This window comes from Emiliania huxleyi (assembly GCF_000372725.1).
Source record: "Emiliania huxleyi CCMP1516 unplaced genomic scaffold EMIHUscaffold_293, whole genome shotgun sequence".
NCBI classification, from domain to species: Eukaryota; Haptophyta; order Isochrysidales; family Noelaerhabdaceae; genus Emiliania; species Emiliania huxleyi.
The window spans coordinates 5,209-22,446 of NW_005199828.1; the positions used below are offsets into that span (position 1 = coordinate 5,209).

The 17,238-nt window shown below is 65.1% G+C and overlaps 5 protein-coding genes across 5 annotated transcripts in view; all 5 read right to left on the minus strand.

The window, feature by feature from the left end:
- EMIHUDRAFT_239659 (hypothetical protein) overlaps window positions 1-697 on the minus strand; it is a gene marked incomplete at both ends in the record, with an annotated part of 2,480 nt that extends 1,783 nt beyond the window's left edge. The window contains one exon of the mRNA XM_005775772.1: window positions 464-697. Within this exon, the coding sequence (XP_005775829.1) occupies window positions 464-697 (234 nt within the window). The remainder of the gene's footprint in view (window positions 1-463) is intronic.
- Window positions 698-6,472: 5,775 nt separating this feature from the next.
- EMIHUDRAFT_444120 (hypothetical protein) lies at window positions 6,473-7,340 on the minus strand (the record flags this gene model as incomplete). Its single annotated transcript, XM_005775773.1, has 2 exons — window positions 6,473-7,142; window positions 7,278-7,340. Coding segments are annotated over 2 exons (588 nt in total), but the record flags the coding sequence as incomplete, so codon positions are not given.
- Window positions 7,341-10,148: 2,808 nt separating this feature from the next.
- Window positions 10,149-11,089, minus strand: EMIHUDRAFT_444122 (hypothetical protein). The gene is made up of 3 exons (XM_005775774.1): window positions 10,579-11,089; window positions 10,388-10,507; window positions 10,149-10,347 (listed from the first exon to the last, which is right to left on the minus strand). The coding sequence occupies exons 1-3, from the start codon at window positions 11,011-11,013 to the stop codon at window positions 10,267-10,269; spliced, it is 636 nt and encodes a 211-aa protein (XP_005775831.1). The 5' UTR covers window positions 11,014-11,089; the 3' UTR covers window positions 10,149-10,266.
- Window positions 11,090-11,870: 781 nt separating this feature from the next.
- Window positions 11,871-13,920, minus strand: EMIHUDRAFT_444124 (hypothetical protein). The gene is made up of 6 exons (XM_005775775.1): window positions 13,446-13,920; window positions 13,079-13,253; window positions 12,932-13,021; window positions 12,811-12,862; window positions 12,520-12,577; window positions 11,871-12,454 (listed from the first exon to the last, which is right to left on the minus strand). Exons 1-6 carry the CDS (start codon window positions 13,874-13,876, stop codon window positions 12,025-12,027), a joined length of 1,236 nt encoding a protein of 411 aa, XP_005775832.1. The 5' UTR covers window positions 13,877-13,920; the 3' UTR covers window positions 11,871-12,024.
- A 1,193-nt stretch (window positions 13,921-15,113) lies between these two features.
- Window positions 15,114-17,188, minus strand: EMIHUDRAFT_239668 (hypothetical protein; the record flags this gene model as incomplete). The annotated part of the gene is made up of 7 exons (XM_005775776.1): window positions 15,114-15,441; window positions 15,522-15,655; window positions 15,895-15,941; window positions 15,996-16,317; window positions 16,476-16,940; window positions 17,020-17,114; window positions 17,179-17,188. The coding sequence occupies 7 exons, from the start codon at window positions 17,186-17,188 to the stop codon at window positions 15,114-15,116; spliced, it is 1,401 nt and encodes a 466-aa protein (XP_005775833.1).
- Between the last annotated feature and the right edge of the window lie 50 nt (window positions 17,189-17,238).

A 17,238-nucleotide genomic window follows, 5' to 3' on the forward strand; every position in this document is an offset into this window, starting at 1 on the left:
CCACCCAAGACACGATTCTGTAAGCGGAGGCTTGAGAGGGATTCGTGTCCGTTTCTTCTGAATTTCACTCTCCTTTTCCGGTTCTTCCGACTCGATCTGATTATGCCCGTCCCCATTTCACGCACTCAGCCTCCGGGCAGGATTCCTCACCCAGCTTCCGTTTTCGCTTACTAGATATGATTCTGTCCGTCGGGTTCTTGCCTTATCAGATTCTGTCGCGCGTTAGATATTGAGCGTTAGAGAGAGAGAGAGAGAGGGAGAGAGAGGGGGAGAGAGATGGAGAGAGATGGGGAGAGATGGGGGGAGAGACGGGGAGGGATGTGGAGATACGGGGGAAGATGGTGGGAGATGGGGAGGGATGGGCAGAGATGGGCAGAGATGGGCAGAGATGGGCAGAGATGGGCAGAGATGGGCAGAGGTGGGGAGAGATGGGGAGAGGGGGGGAGGGGCACTTGAGGATGACGTGGTACGCCACGCTGACAAAGGCGAGGGACCAGTTGGAGAAGGAGATGTCGAGGGCGGAGCCGAGCCCAATCGGCAGCGCCACGCGCACGAAGCTGGAGAGCGGCAGCGGCGGCGGGCGGAGCGGCGGGAGGCGGGAGAGCAGCAGCGCGCCGGCGGCGACGAGCACGTTTGTGCAGCCGACGAGGAAGAAGGGTGCGCGGAGCTTGACGTCGGAGAGGAGGTGCTTCATCATGAGCGTCACTCCGATCGAAGACCCGTACCTGCGACACGCCCGCGCGCGGCGTCGACGCGCCGCGGACACATGTGCATGAACATGTGCGACGCCCTCGCCTCTGCAGCTGCGCGCCACGCCACGACTGCGACCGCCATCCCCAAGCTCATCTACTTCCCCATACCTCCCCATACCTCCCCATACCTCCCCATATCTCGTGCAGGTGCTGCACGGACTGCGCCTCATCTACCTCCCCATCTCTCCCCAGCTCTCTCTCTCAGTTGCGGCGCGCCACGCCACGACCGCGACCGCTATCCCGAGGCTGCGAGCCAGCCAGCCCTTGCTGTCCTCGGTCACGGCGGCGGCGGTGTCCGCGGCGGCCAGGCTTGACGGGCCCGCCTCCGCGCTGCTGGGAGAGGGCGGCCGCCGACGGAGTGGCCCAGCGCCAAACTGCAGCCCTATTAGCAGAGAGAAAGAGACCGGTCTCGCAAACACACAATTGGGCGTGGCAGCGTGGCAGTCGCGGGCCGGTGCCGATCTCGACGCCGCTGCCGCCGTCACCGACGTTGAAGCGGTCGGAGCGAGCCGCCGTCGTGACCAGGGGCTGGGCTGCAGTGCGCTTCCCAGCACTGCAGCGCACCGGGCCTGCCAGCGACGCCTGCGGCGACTCGCCTTCCCTCGCCGGGCCAAGCGCGGCTGGGCTGCTGTGGCACGAAGACGGATCGACTTGCGACTCGCCGTCCGGCTGCGGTGGGTCGTCAGGCTGTGCTGCGGCTGGCAGCGTGTCCGAGTCTGGCGCCATCTGCAAGTAGCCGACTTTCGACGGAGGCACGGCGCTGCTGCCAGCAGCCATGATCTCACGAGCGGCGCCAGGATGTCCGTCTGCGTGCGCGCGTGGGTCGTCGGAGGCAGCAGCAGGCGAGGCTGAGGAGACGAAGGTCGCGCTGGGTTCTTTCTTCTTCTGATGAACGCCGTCTGCTCCCGCTTCAGGCGCCATGGCCGCGTACAACTTTCTAGGGAGAAAAATTCTTGAAGAAACGTCCTCCATCTGGCTTCTTTGCTCCCCGGCCGGCCCTGGATCTCCACTCCAGGTGCTCCAAAGTTGTTTGTTTTCGATCCTTGGTCTTCACGGCGGAGACGCGCACGCGGAGTCCGGCGCGAGGGGTCGTTCGCCAATGATTTCAGTCTCATCTCCCAGGGATAGGGCACTCCCTGCCACGCCTTCGGCTCGCGGGCGAGAGCGCCTTGGGCAAGTCGCGGATATCGGCGATCGTCACGTCCGCCGCGCCGAGTGCGGCCTCGGCCTCCTTGCGCCTCGCCTCACGCTCCTCCTCGCCCATGGTGGAGAACCAGTAGGAGCTCGCCGCCGCATCGTCGGGCGACGAGGCGGGCTGCCCCTCGGTGCCGCTCTCGCGCGCCAGCCACACCGACCAGGCACCGAGCCGCTTGGCCGCTCGCACCTAAGGGAAGGGGAGGGAAGGTACGCTTCTCTCTCTCTCTCTCTCTCTCTCTCTCTCTCTCTCTCTCTCTCTCTCTCTCTCCACACACACACACACACACACACACACACACACACACAAGGAGGGTGGGGCGAGGGCCGGGCAGCCCTCGCAACTCCACGTCTAGACGACAGGAGCGCCACGGCATTCAAAGTGCAAGGCCCGGTGCGCGTGGGTGAGCGGTGTGTGTTGAGTGTGTGCGCTCGCACCTACGCCGCGAATGCACCAGAGCCCGGGCGTGGAAGATGGTGCCGTGCAGTGTGTGTTCGGAGCACCGCAGCGAGTACGAGGGCTACTCTGCGGCTAGAAAGGAAGCGAGTGCTCAGAGGTAGCGACTGCTCGGCGGGAGACATGGGGCTTCCGCAGTCTAGAATTCCCGCGCGTCATTGATCAGGTCGTCGCCCACGTGGCACCAGCTCGCGGGAGTGGGCCGCTGGACGCCGGCCCTGCGCAGCGCCGCCAGGAAGGGCGCCGCCGCCGGCTTGCGCTCCGGGTAGATGCCGCCGTCCTCCGCCGAGACGCTAAAGTCGAAGCACGCTGCGAGCGCGGGCATCGCGAGTGGGTCGCCGCGCCCGTTTGTGACGGCGGCGAGCACCGCCGCTGGGTGGTCGCGGCGAACCGCGGCGACAGCCTCGGCCGCGCCTTCGAAGAGGAGCCGCCCGGCGGCGGCGTGCCGCTCCGCCAGCCACATCTCGAAGAAGCTCTCCGCCTCCGCTCGCCGGCTGCCGCTCGGGTCGCGCTCCAGCAGGAAGCTCTCGACTGCGATGATCCGCGCCTCGCTGTACGACGGCTTTGGGCCGCCGGCCGAGCGCGCATCCTTCAGACGCGCCTGCAGGTCATCTTCATCCGCGCCGAGGGCCGAGGCGAGTTTGGCGTTCGCCGCCCGAACCACGGGTCCGGTCGGCCACAATGTGTCGTCGAGATCGAAGGTGATGAGCCGCAGCGAGGCGAGCGCGCCAGCAGATGACGAGGCAGAGAGGAACAGCATTCTTGTTTGTTTTGTTCAGGACACCCGACATTCTGACTTGACAAGAAGAATTTTCTGTTCGCACACACATAGCGAAGAGAGACGCGAGAGACGCTTGTAGCCTGGCGTTTGTGCCCCGTTTGTGCCGCGTCCCGTGCCCCCGAGTTCATTTTATAATAAAAAAGAGAGACGCGACACTGCCTCGGCAGCGTGCACCTCGATCCTGTACCGTGTTTGTTATGACCCCCCCCCCATGAACAACCAGTGATTAAGGAAGGGAAGTCCGCCGCAATCGGGCAATGTCTGTTCCGAACACGCGCCACATGCCACGCCCACCGCCGCCGCGTCGGTCGGCGCGCGCCGACGCTAACCATCACCACCGACCGACGGCTCGCACGGCCGTGCGGTGAGCAAAAATTTGGGTTGCTGCGCGCCTGCCGGATGCTCTGCGACGTCTGGACGCTCGCCAGAAACGCCAGGAAGCTTGCCTTCCACCCCTGGGCCCGAGGGCGAACGGCAGTGGTCGGCAGCCTCTGCGACGCTCCGATCGGCTCCTCGACCTCATCGCCTGCGACGAGCCAGCATGGCTCGTCGCTCGACGGCAGCCTGCCCAGTATGCTCTTGGCATTCTGTACAGCCTCGCCAGGCTCTCTGAGACGGCCTGCAGGGCCGGCGCGGACCGCCTCGGGCGCGATGGCCCTCCTCAGTACCTACCTCTTCGATGCCTGTCGGCTCTCCAATCTCGTCGCCGACGGCAGGCCCGCATGGCGCGCTGCTCGATGGCAGCCTGCTCAGTACGCCTGGACAGTGACTTCTGCTTCGCTGCTCTTACTGCAGCCGCCTCCGGGGCCGGCGCCAGCCGCCTCGCTTCGCCAGTGCTGTCTACGCCGGCGACACGCGTGTCGGCTCGCCGCCCGCGTCGCCCGCGGCGGGCCCGCATGGCGCGCCGCTCGTCGGGAGCGTGCCCAGCAGGCTGTGCAGGGCAGTCTGCCTCACTCAGGGCGCCGCCGCCGCTGCGCGGGGCCGCCACCGGCGCTGCTGCTGTGAACACTGCCGCCGTGTACGTCACCATCGCCTCTCTACGTCGCCGATCTCGCCGACGCCGCTCGCCGCTCGCCGCCGCCCTGCCCTGCCCCGCCCAGCCCTCGCACAAACAAACACACACACACACACACACACACACACACACACACACACACACACACACACACACACACACACACACATACACGACACACACTCACTCACACACACACACACACACACACACATACACGACACACATACACATACAGACACACAAAACACACCCTGCCCCAACCTCGAGCGCCCCGCGCCCTCCCGCACGGGCGTGGGTGGATAAAAACGGGTCACTTTGCGGGGTTTGCCGCCACAACGCTCGGCGAAGGCGGGGTGGTTTTAGATACTGATGAAAACTGTTATGAACATGTGTCCTTCCGCACAGCGCGCCGACGAGATGTGCTATGATTGCGTATCGTAATGGGGGCATGGGGCCCAACACGGCCAATAACTAGCTAGCACGATTAAATTTTACGACAGATTTCAAGTACCAACAAAATTCTCTCTGGACTCTGAAAAAAACTGTGCGTTAAATTTAGGATTGTCTCTCTTTTTTCTTTTTTCTTTGTGCGTTAAAGCCACAAAAAAGTTTTCCGCAAAAATAAATATGTTTGCCGCCTAAGCGACTCCTGCAAGGACACAAAAAGAATTCAAGAATTTTACAACAAAAGGCGGTGTGCTGCGTGGTGCACGTCCTCGGCGAGCGGGGCGGGGTGCGCGCTGTGCCTCAGGTTCGTGCGTCGCCCATCTGCATCTCTTTGGGAGATGTCTGCTCTATTTAAAGGCGGTCGCACAGCAGGTCAGCACGATTCACGCGACAGACAAGGCGCACAAAAAGAATTTTACAACGAGCTCTCTCCGCACACGACACACAAAGAATTTAAGATATAGAAAAGATTTTTTCCATGCCCAGAGGCCCAGGAAGGCGGCAATGAAGAAAGATGAAAGTAAAATAAACCTTGCTGCAGCACTCGCTCGCTCACTCCTTTTGATGGGTGGTGTGGGTCGCTCACTCACTGCTCACTGCAGAGCAATGCTGGGCATGGGCATGGCCCGCGAACGCCTCTGCGGCGGGCGCCGCCTCGCCCGCAACTGGCGCACTGCCAAGGCCGGCAGCAGCACAGCCACGGCCGCGAGGGCAAGCAGCGGCAGCGCCGTCGGAGGCGCCGCCCCGTCCGAGTACGAGGCGCGTAGATATGCTTTTGGCACCGCGGTCCCGTTGCCGGCGGGAGGCGCGAGGAGTTGCACATACACGGGCCTGAGGCGTGAGGGTAGATAGAGGGCCGTGACAACCGTATTGCGTGCGCCTGCGGCTTCGACGCGGCGTGTGTGTGTAGAGAATGCAGCCCAAAGGCCGACGCCACGGAGCGGGAAAGTGGCGCGCCGGCCAGATACAGGATATGCGTTCAGCATCTACAGGCGGCTGAACCCGCCCACCCCCTCGAGGAGGAGCGGAGGCTGGCAGCGACGCGAGGAGAAGACGCGCGCAATGCGCGACTGGTTGCCACACTCGCCTCGCCACACGTCGAAGGCGAGCGTTGTCCCGTCCGACGGGTTGCACGTGCTCAGGCTGAGCGGCCGGTGGCCAACAGGTGAGAGCGTGAGCCAGACGGCTTCTGACTGTGGCCAACCGTCGCCAGTGAAGCTCCAGCCGTCGCCGTCGGGCGCAATGCCGTCGTCGTCATCGTCGTCGCGCGGCGGGTGAAACGGCAGCGCGTTCGAGCAGGTGGCGCCCATGCCTCTCTCTAATAAGATGGGCACGGGACGCGTCTGCACCAGGGCGAAATCCGGCGGGCACCAGGAAAAAGAAAAGATGATTATGTTCTTTTGCTTGGCGTCGAACACCGTTCGAGGCGCTCGACTAGACGACACGCTCGAGCGACACACAGACACACACAAGCTCACAAGTCGTGAACTCGGTGACTGGTGATAGTTATTAAAACTCCTGGGCTCTCAATGCCTAGCCCGCCGTTCTGTCAGCCGCGGCCCGCATGTCCAGACAGTGCGGGCCTCGACGCCACACTAGGTCCATTGGGTCGCCCAGGCTCCCTGCTGGGCGGCTCGCGTCGTGTTTGTAACGGTTCGAAGAAGCTCTTTTTGTTCCACGGTTCCACCGTGAACAGGAGATTGGTCGAGGCTATGCACAAGCGATGCGCGTAGACTCCGTGTGGCTCTGGGCTGCAGCCTGTTAGAGAGCCGAGTCGCTTTAATAGCACGGCCGGGCACGGTCGTACCTCGCGTGCCCTCTGTGCGAAGACAGAAAAGTCTCAGAACAAAAACGCGGACAACCCACACTACCTGGCGAGGTACTCCCACGCCTCTCGGGGTCGAACGTAACAATACTCCACATCCACTCGCACAAGTCAAATTCACGAGAGCACCCACACCCTCGCCCTCAATTCCGCTCGCGACGTCTTCGCCGCTCTCCGCGTGGAGCGATGCTCGGCGGCTCTATATCATCGCCATGGCGCCCGCGACGGCGAGGACGGCGTTCATGCCGGCGTAGACGTAGTGGACGCTCGGCATCGCCGCGGTCGGCGCCGCGAAGAAGATCTGCAGGCCGGCGAAGACGAGCTGCGTGACGGTGAGGATGGCGTAGTAGGGCTTGGCGGCCATCACGTCCTTGGCGTAGTACTGCAGGGCGCCGGCGAGGAGGAGCGCGCCACCGAAGAAGCGCGTCATGGTATCGAGGTAAGACTTCGACTCGGCCGTCCACTTGGCCTGGTAGCCGGCCCAGTCGAAGCCCGGGTAGTTGATCATGAAGAGAGCGTCGGAGCCGCCGGCGAGGGCCGGGAGGCCGACGCTGGCGGACAGGAAGAGCGCACCGCCGGTGATGACGTCGCCCGCGCTCACGCCGCCGCGCAGCTTCAGAACGGGCTTCACGACCGGCTTCTCGACCTTGAGAGCGGCGGTCGAAGACCTGAGGAAGGAATTCGTGGCGCAGCTGAGCGAGGCGTGCGTAGATAAAACTGAGCGCTGCACTGTCAGATGAGCGAATCGCGCGTGCGTGCGTGCTGAAATAAAATGAGCGTGCGACGATGCAGTGAGCACTCACGCGAGGAGAGCGAGGGCAGCGAGCTTGAGCGTGGGCATATATGTATTTTCTCTCAGGAGTGTAGCGCCCGGCAGCGGTTTCTTTGTTCACGTCCCTAGGTGTTAGACACACAATGGGGGAGGATTGAACACACAGGATACACGTGAATCCACACTCAGTCTGGATACACAGTGGATACACAGTGAGATACACAGCCTCCGGTTTCGAAGACGATGGAGGGGGCTGATGATCGTCTTCGAGCGCCTGTGCCTTGGGTCGCGCCAGCGGGGAACAGGTAAGTCAGGCGGCATCGACGATGAACGGTCACGAAACCCACCCCACCACACTGAAAGACCACCGGCCAGTTGACGACACACTCCCAGGCGCCCGCCGATGAAGCTGGGAGGATGTATGGAGGAATGGTAACGACCTCTCCGGATTGGTTGAGCCCCGGCATCGACGGCGGGAAGAGCGAGGATCCCCGCCCCATCCCTCAGTTCAATCCCCGAGAGGAGAGGCAGAGCCTCTGGCGCGGTGAGACCACCCGTAAGCTCTCAAGGCCGACCTCCCATCTTCCCCTCTCGCACAGGGCCAGTTCAATCCCCGAGAGGGGAGGGCACAGACAGGGACAACAGGCAGTTCAAACCACAAGCGGCAGCGGCGCGCGCGCGCACACACAAAGACGCTGCCCCCTCACACCCCGCACCGCACATCACACACCCCTCGTGGCCGTTCTTCAGTCTGCGGCCAGGGCGCGCTGCACCGGGCCGACCTGCGGCCGTCGCTACGAGCGGCGGGGCTCAACGCGGGGCAGCGCGCCGACGACGTCGAATGCGCCGCCGTGGCATCGCGGCGCCGACGACCAGGCTCAGAGGATGACCCCGGGTAAGCGTTCCCGTGCCTCGACAACTGCCGCTGGTAGGCGCGCCGCGCCGAACCATGGCGGGCGCGCCGCGGCCGCGCGCAACCTTCGTCACAATGCCAACCGCGCGCGGCCGTCGACCGGCAAGCACACACCTCGACTCGGACACAGTGTTCCGGGGGCAAGGGAGAGGGGCTGGCTCCTAGCCCGAGAGGAGAGCTTCCGAGACCCACTACAAGACCACGCACGCATCATCTCGCGACCAGTCTTCGCGTGCCGCCTGTCGTTCGCTCGGGCGCCTTGGGCGTCGGGGTGGCGAGCAGGGGACGCAGCTCTGAGCGCCCAGCGACGCGTGCCGGATGGAGTCCGGCCGCGGGTGACTAGGGAAGTTCGCTGAGGATGTGTGGCAGCCGCCCCGTTGGCTGAGTGTCTTGTCTTGTGGTTCTGTGTGTCGCTCCTGTGTGACCGTCATCGCCCGTCTAGCGTCCACCCATACGGCTTTACCGCGTTGGTGTCCCAGTCGTTGGTCGGACTGTGTTTCGCCTTCCTATCTGTCTATATCTAGGGGGTTGTGCTCTCTAGGCCCCTAAGGGCCCTACGCGCGGCGTGAGAGCTCAAGAGTGTACGAAAGAGCTACATACATTGAGTGGGGCCTCGAGATAGAGAACACAACCCCCTCTCTCTTTTCTCCCATGCTCTCTTGTCGGCCGACGGCTTGCCCTCTCGCCGGTCCCCCCTAACCCACCCCTTCTCGAACCGCCACTCATGCCACCATGGCGCCCCAGCCCGCCTGCGAGAGCGCGCAGTCGACCCGATCGTCGAAGCCCTCCCAGAAGGCCGCCCCGAACGGCGGCGGCGGAGATTGCGACGGCGACGGCGGCGACGGCGCTGCAGCGGGCGGCGACGGCAGCCGCAGCGGCGGGAGGGTGATCGGGTTGAGCGTCCGGCCCACGCGAAACACCACAGACTCGTCGCGCCCGCAGGGGAGGGGGAGGAGGCCTTTGAGCTCCTCCTCCGTCTCCTCCCGCAGCACCACCAGCCGCGGTCCGGCGGATCCCGCCGTCTGGTTCACGACGCGATGAGGCGGCCATCCGAGGCGCGACTTGTAGTTCCAAACGCCGACGGTGCGCACATTCCCGCAGCGTGTGTCCGCATCCATGACCACGCGCACGCGAGCGGCCGGGGTTGTGACCCCCCGCGACTGGCAGAGGGCGCAGAAGTGGTTCCGAAACGCCGCGGAGTGCTCTGCTGTCTGGTGGACGCCGGCGGCACCCAAGAGCCGGCCCCAGCAGGTCGTGTTCGACCGCCTGCGCTTGTGGGAGGCCGCTGCGAACTCGTGCTGGCTCTCCATGGAGCCGAGGCCATCATCCACGCTGGAGCCGAGGCCGTCGCTCGCTTCTGCGCTGAGATCGATGCCGTGCTCCTCCAAAGCACTGAGCCGGCCGGAGACGCTCGCAACGGACGCCGCCTCAGGTGGCAGCGTGTTCTGATCGATTATCATCGCGCGAAGGTTGAGCACAGCTACAGCGGTGCCTTTGGCACCCTGTTGGTCGTTGCCGACGGACCATCAAGAATATTTCACAACCAAACTCACTCGCACAACACTGGGCGAGAGACTGCGAAGAGAGATAGGAAGAGGCAGACTCCCTAGGGTGGGCGACGGCTAGCGCACCACACACCTCTCCTTAAAATCCCTGTGTGGTGGCGGCGTGCCGTCCTCCCATCCCTCCCTTGGGTTGTCTGTTTTCTTTCTTTCTTTCTTTTACGGGGCACGGGAGTGGCGCGCACTGGCACTAACACAGGTACACCAAGAAACAACCTTTCCCACTGGGACCCAGGCGCTCTCCTGCCGCTGGCGTGCTCCGCCGACCCCGACGCCGACCGTCGGCGCTGCACGTGAGGCATAGCTACCCCAACGCCCTGCGAGCTTCCCCGCGCGCCCTGGGCGCCTCGGCGAGACCCCCCTCGCGAACCCTGTATTGCTACTCGATTTTTTAACAGTAGTCGATGGTTTAAGAGAGAGAGTTTTTGAAACCCTTCTTTTCATCAAAGACGCCGTAACTCGAGAGAAACGGGGAACAACACCTCTAATGTCGTCGCAAGAGGCTGGGGCCACCCCCACCGCGTGCGACTGCGCCTAGCTCCATGTCACCACCACGCGTTCGGCGCGCTCGAGCGGAGGCCCGCGCTGCGCCCACCGCACGAAGGACTTGAGGCGGGCCGAATCGCCTGCGGGCAGGGGGCGGGCAGGGGCGCGTCGCCAAACCACCCCGCCGCGCGGCGCAGCGAGAGGCCAGCGCGCGGGCGCGCCGGAGAGGCGGAGCGAGAGGAGCGTCGGGTCCTTGCGCTCGGACGCGAGCTTGAGGCCGCGATTGAAGACCGCCTCCACCTGCGGGGGCGCGCGCCACCCGCTCGCGCGCGCGGCCGGCATGCAAGGCGGGAGGGCCGCTGCCGCGGCGCCTGCAGGTGGCGGGTGTAGTAGTCGAGCGTGCGCTTGTCGCCGTGGACGCCGAGCACCGCCGACATCTGCGGGCGGAGGGTCACGAGCGGAAACGCCTCGTCGTAGCCGCCAACCGGGGCCTGCCACTCGACCTTGCACTCGACATCCGCCGCCGCCGACGCGTGGTCGACGAGAGCGTCGAGGTGTTCGCGGCCGCCCTCCGCGACAATCTCGAGTCGGGCTAGCCGCTCGAGGCTGTAGACGATGCCCGTCAGGCCCGCTGACCGGGCCATGCCGACGCATGATTGCGCGAGCGGCTCGAGAGAAGCGGTGGGCCCACTGAGCTGCAGCGAGACGCGGTTGCCCGACGCGAGCGGCGTGAGCTTCTGCTCCATGCCGCCCATGACGACCGAGGGCGCACGCGCTGCGAGTAGCTTCTGCTCCATGCCGCCCATGACGACCGAGGGCGCACGCGCTGCGAGTAGTGGCGGCGGGCCGGCAAGAGCCACTGAGGCGCAGAGGGCGAAGAGGCAGCCCGTCATCGTATTCGAAGAATTCTTGGCCCCTCCTCTCTGAGAAAGAAGAATTTTCAAAGCGTGGCGTCCACGCTGTTTGCGGCGGTGGCCAAGGAGGCGGAGCCGCGGCTGGGGGAGTTCACGCCGCAGGCGCTCGCCAACACGGCGTGGGCGTTTGCGACGGCTGGCGTGCCGGCGCCTACGCTGTTTGCGGCGGTGGCCAAGGAGGCGGAGCCGCGGCTGGGGGAGTTCACGCCGCAGGCGCTCGCCAACACGGCGTGGGCGTTTGCGACGGCTGGCGTGCCGGCGCCTACGCTGTTTGCGGCGGTGGCCAAGGAGGCGGAGCCGCGGCTGGGGGAGTTCAATGAGCAGGGCCTCTCCAACACGGCTTGGGCGTTTGCGAAGGCTGGCGTGCAGTGCATTAACCGCCGATGTGCTGCTGAAACTGCTGTGGGGCGTTCGTGTTCGTGTGGTGTGTTCGGTGACGGTGTTGTTCCTTTAGAATGGGTTTGAAGAGCCTTTACGGCTTTAGCTTTTTTCTGTCGTTAGACGTGGAGACGCGAGGGTCGCCCCCCCTTGCCCCACCACCTCGTGTGTGTGGAGAAGTTTTTACCTTACCTTACCTTACCTTACCTTACTCCTTAGCTTGTTTCCGCGTTTCTTTTAATAAAACCCGCAAGCCGCATTTTGCTACGCCGCAGTCGCCGGGTCGTAACCAGGCTAGTTATAAGGCTAGTTTACCAGCCTGGGCTACGAGGTGGTCCGCGACCTACGAGCTCGAGGGCTCGTTACGAACTAGCCCCATTTCCTCGATGTTGCGAGGACAGACTCAGACAAAACCAACAAAAAATCACGACTCTCACTGTCTTCTCTCCAGTCCCGGCACACATTCACGAGCGCGGACGCGCCTCGCCTCCCGCTCCGCCCTCCTTGGCGCCGCCGCCCTTGCTCTCACGCGGACCCGGAGAGGGCGCGCTCCTTCGCCGCCGCGCGCTCCTTGCCCGTCTGCGTCCAGACCTCCCTCGTCTCAGCGCCCTCCTCCGGCGCGCCGCCCGCCAGCGCCTCGACCAGCGCGGCCGCTAGGTCGCGCGGAGCGATCAGGCTGCCGCGCAGCTCCTCCTGCCTGCGCCCCGCGGCGCCCTCCTCGGCGAGCTCGCCGTCCTCCTCGGCGACGTCCGCAGCGGCCCAGCAGAGGGGCAAGCCCTCGCCGAGCAGCATGCCGGGCGCGGACGCGTCGATGGCGGCGGAGCGCACGACGGAGAAGGCCACGCCCGCCCTCCGCAGCGCGGCGCGCGCGGACGCCTCGCCTCGCCGCTTGCGGAAGCCAAACTCATTCTCCTGCAGCTCGTCGCCCGCGACGTCGTACCCGAGCGCCGCCGACCTGCAGGCACAGGAAGTGTCTCGGAAGTGTCTCGGGAGTGTCGGTCGTACCCCAGCGCCGCCGACCCCGACGCCAGCACAAACGGGGTCGGCGTGCCCTCGCCCGCCGCCGGGCCGCCGGCGCCTGAGGTAAGGCAAGGTAAGGTACACTTCTCGACACACACAAAGTGGGGGGGGAGGGCCAGGCGGCCCTCGCAACTCCACGACTAGACGACAGGAGCCCCGCGGCATTAACAGTGCAAGGCTCGGTGCGAGTGGGTGAGCGGTGTGTGTGTGTGTGTGTGTGTGTGTGTGTGTGTGTGTGTGTGTGTGTGTGTGTGCGTGTGTGTGTGTGCGTGCGTGTTGTGTCGCCGGCGCCTCCTCCGGTGAGGGCGGCGATGCGAGCGCGGCGTCCAATCTCGTCAGCGACCTGTGGCACCAGATGGCTGTGAGTACACACAGCTCAACGCGTGAGCAAGAGCCCAGCCTCGCCGGCGACCGTCGCCGCGGCCAGCGCCACGCCGTCGTCGTCGATCGCGCCCTCAAAAGCGCTGACCGACGACGCGCGCGCGACGCGCGCCTCCTCGTCCTACGCCGCCAACGCCGCCATCTCATGGCGCGAAGACACGAGGGGCACGTACGCCACCTCTGCCTCCGCCGCCTCGTCACGCCCCCCCTCGCCACGCCCGCTCTGCCCGCGCCCAAAGCCGGGCAGCCGCAGCTCAAACAGGTCCGCGCCGAACCGCCCGATCGAGCTCGCGGCGTCAGCCAGCCTGCCCGGCAGCCGCCGCCGCGTAAGCGGCTCAAACTCGGACGCGCACCTGGGGTCAGGGTCAGGGTCAGGGTCAGGGTCAGGGTCAGGGTTGGAGCCGCGGCTCCAACCCGCACATGCGCCGTGAATGCGCGTTCGCGCCGTGTGTTCGGGGCATCGCGTGAAAACGAGGGCTACGGAGACAACGGACGCCATTGCTGAACACGGCGGAATCCGTGTTTAGCCTCTCAGGCACGCGCACCAGACGAGAGCGACCGCTCCTCGCAGCGCCGCGCGCAAGTCGGGCTCGTGGCGCAGCTCGCACGGCACCAGCTCCAGCCGGTCCAGCCCGTACCCACTCTGCACCGTCTCGTCAAACTGCGACTGCGTCTCGAACGAGAAGCCGCCGCCGTCCTCCTCGGGCGCAAGGGCCCACGCCGGCCGGAGTGCGTAGCGGGCGTCCTCCGCGCCGACCTCGTACGACAGCCGCGCGTAATCCTCCACGCGGTCGGCCGAGCGGACCAGGGCGCGGACTGTCACCTTTTCTTGCGTGCGGAGGAGCTGGCGGCACACCATCGAACCGACCCGGCCGTTGGCGCCCGCGACGACGACGGTGCACGGACGCAGCGGAGGCGTCGGCCGCATGACGGGAGTGGCCACGGAGAACAACGCGAGGGCGGGGAGGGCTGGCATATGCGTATACGTGCGGCCCTGGGTTCCCTGGGAGCGGCGTCGAGCTGTGGGGGGCAGGCTGGCAAAAGAATTCTCTCTGGGGGTTCTCGAGGTGGATATCCTTTGGCCGCGTTGGGTAGCGAGGATTGGTGTAACCCGAGCCACGGAGGCGTGTTTTCTGGCGGCCGACCGTCAGTGCACGGAGTTGCCACTTCTCCGACTGCCCCGGCTAGTTCCCGAGGCTCGCCGGGTTTCCCCTACGTCACCCAGGACCTAGCGCGGGTGGGTTGGAGGGGGCTCGCCCCGTTCCTCCCCATCGGGCCGCGTGAGCGGCCTCGCCTCGCAGATTCGTTTTTCGCGCCTGGGTCAGGCGCGCGGGGCATCCCCCGGGTCGCTCGACCAGCGATCCGTAGAGTGGCCGCTATGCGAGGGAAAGAGCGGGGCCCTCGACGCCTCAGTCCGGCCCTCCGAGGGGGGAAGGGAAGTGCGGGGTCCCCACGGGCGCCTCAGTTCGGCCCTCCCGAGGGGGGGAGGGGAGCAAGGGGGTGGGGGGATTTGCCGACAGCGACACAGACCATGTGGGACGCGTCGAGTATCGACCTCTACTGCTTACCCAGCCTTCGAGTGTATCCTGGCTGTGGCCCCACACCCACTGGTGTCCATCTCAGAGACCGCAGGAGGTCATGAGGGTCGACGGGAGTGCCAACCCCACAATGCCTAAAAACCCAGCCCAGTAGCTACTCGACGGCACTCTCGGCCAACGGCTTCGACCCTGTCGCATTGACAGCATCGTGGGCCCCGAGTGAGGTGACCACCATGCAGCGCATTGTCATCGGCCGCGACGCGCGATTCCTGCTCTATCGCATGACCGAGACTGCAATGGCAACTCGGGCGGGCTCGGCGAGTTTGCAGTCGAGCATCCATAACCTTGTCTGGGGTCAAGCCTTTGAACGTACGTCGTACGACTAGGGACTACGAGTATCACGCTTTTAAAAAATCAGCGGGGCCGTGCCCCCCGAGTTCGAGCGATTGGTCCGATTACATGCCGAGCGAGCAAGCGAGGGAGATCGGAGACGTGATTCGGGGAGCGCGATGCGTAATTGCCCTCTTTGTTCACCCTCCCCCACCACCCGCTCTTACCCAATCCGCCTAGGATGGGGCGTCTAACAGCTCTCAGGACCACAGGAGAGTAGTTGCTTACTTCGTACCTTTCTCGGGTGCGGGAGCTCCCACACCCACTCAGAGACGTCCCCGCGCATCACTTGGGACCATCTCCAGGGCCAAACTCCTCTGGGCGCCGCTTTGGGGCGAACTTGCCTTGCTCCTTGTAGTTGTCGTAGATCTCGAGCGCGTTGAGGATGGCCTGGTCCATGTTGAAGTACTTGTACGAGGCGAGCCGGCCGACGAAGCAGACGTGGTCCTCCGCCTCGGCCAGCGCGCGGTAGCGCTCGTACAGCGCGCGGTTCTCCGGGTTGGGCACCGGGTAGTACGGGTCGCCCTCGGCGGACGAGTACTCCCTCGCAATGAGCGTCCCCTTGACCTCCCCGTTCTTGACCGCCTCGGGCTGGTTGGGCACGTGCTTGTACCTGGGTGGGGCTCGGGTACCGTGGGGTAGGGGAGGCACCCGGAGGGCGGTGGGGCGGGCGGGCGGGCGGGCGGGAGGTACTCGACGATGCGCGTGTACGGCACGTCGGCGGACGGGTAATTAACCACCATCGCCTCCTGGAAGTAGCCCTCCTCGGGCTCGGGCACCCAGACCTCCTCGAAGCGGATCGAGCGGTACTCGAGCTTGGGCATGCCCTAAGGCCAGGCCAGGCAGACTTCTCCACCCACACACACGAGGTGGTGGGGCAAGGGCCGGGCTCGTCCCTCGCGACTCCACGTCTAGACAGGCAGGAGCCCCACGGCATTCAAAGTGCAAGGCCCGGTGCGCGTGGGTGAGCGGCGTGTGTGTGTGTGTGTGTGTGTGTGTGTGTGTGTGTGTGTGTGTGTGTGTGTGTGTGTGAGTGTGAGTGAGTGTGAGTGAGCGGGTGAGCGACCTGCTGCGCAAAGTATGCGTCGATCGGGCCCGTGTACACAAGCATGCCTAACTGAGGAACTTGGGTCAGTGAGCGGGTGTGTGTGTGGGCGTCGATCGGACCCGTGTCCACGAGCATGCCATAGTCGGGCAGCGTGCCCGCCGCCCTCTCCTTGAAGTAGTCGACGCCCAGCCGCAGCGTGATGTTTGGGTCGTGGAGCAGCATGTTTTCGAAGATGCGCGTGTAGCCGTGCAGAGGCAGCGCCTGCCACTGGTCGCCAAAGTAGCGGTCGTCGGTGGTCGTGCGGCACGGCAGCCGCATCAGCACCGACGCGTCGAGCTCGGCCGGGTACTTGTCCCATTGCTTCTTGGTGTAGTGCTTGAAGATCCGCTCGTACAGCCGCGGCCCCACACGCGAGAGTGCCGCCTCCTCCCCGTTGGCCGCCTACGTGCTGAATACCCGCATGAATGCAACGACTAGGAAGACAGTGAATAGCGGACTACAACGGAATGCAGTGGAATCCGTCTCTCGAGCGCTGGTGGGGGTACATGAATACGTATTCAGCGTCTAGGGTTGGCCGCCTCGGCGCCGGGCGGCGTAACGCGCTCAGCGTCGTACCACGCCTGCATCTCCTCCTCGGACGCGACTGTCTCGCCGAAGAGCGTGTTGACCGTCTCCTGCGTCGGCGGGATGGGCACCAGCCGCTTGACGCCGTCCTTGTCCGGCACCTGCCCCTTGACGCGGTGGTCAAACGGGATCCACCTTGAGAACTGCTGCACGTACTCCCACACGCGCTCGAACTTGGTGTGGAACAAGTGGGCGCCGTACTTGGACGTGCGGATCCCGTGCTCGTCCACATAGTCGTAGCAGTTGCCTCCGATGTGGTCACGCACGTCAATCACCAGCGAGGTCAAGCCCTGCTCTTTCGAGGCGCGCTCGGCGATGACTGCTCCCGAGAGGCCGGCCCCCACGATCAGCAGGTCCACCTTCTTTGGCGCCGTCTCGAGGTTCCCAGACTTGACGTCTGTCGGGAGGTCGAGCGGCGCCTCCGACTTCTCTCCCTTTTCCTGCGACCGCACGGCAGCCGCGCGTGGAGTGAGGCGTCCAGGCCGGCCCGCGGCGCCGCAGCGTCTGCCAGAGGCTCACCTCGATCGAGTCGATGCCGACCGTCTCCTTGACCAGGTTGAGCGACGCCCACTCCGGCTCGGCGCGGCCACAGCCGACGGATGAGGCGAACGGGCCTGCGAGAGCAGTGCGGGCGCGGCGTGAGTTCTGGCGGGCGGAGAGCGAGGAGGCGAAGGACACCTTTCGGCATGGGCAGCAGGACTTGCGGTGGTGCCACGGCCGCCGGCCCCCTTTTTTTCA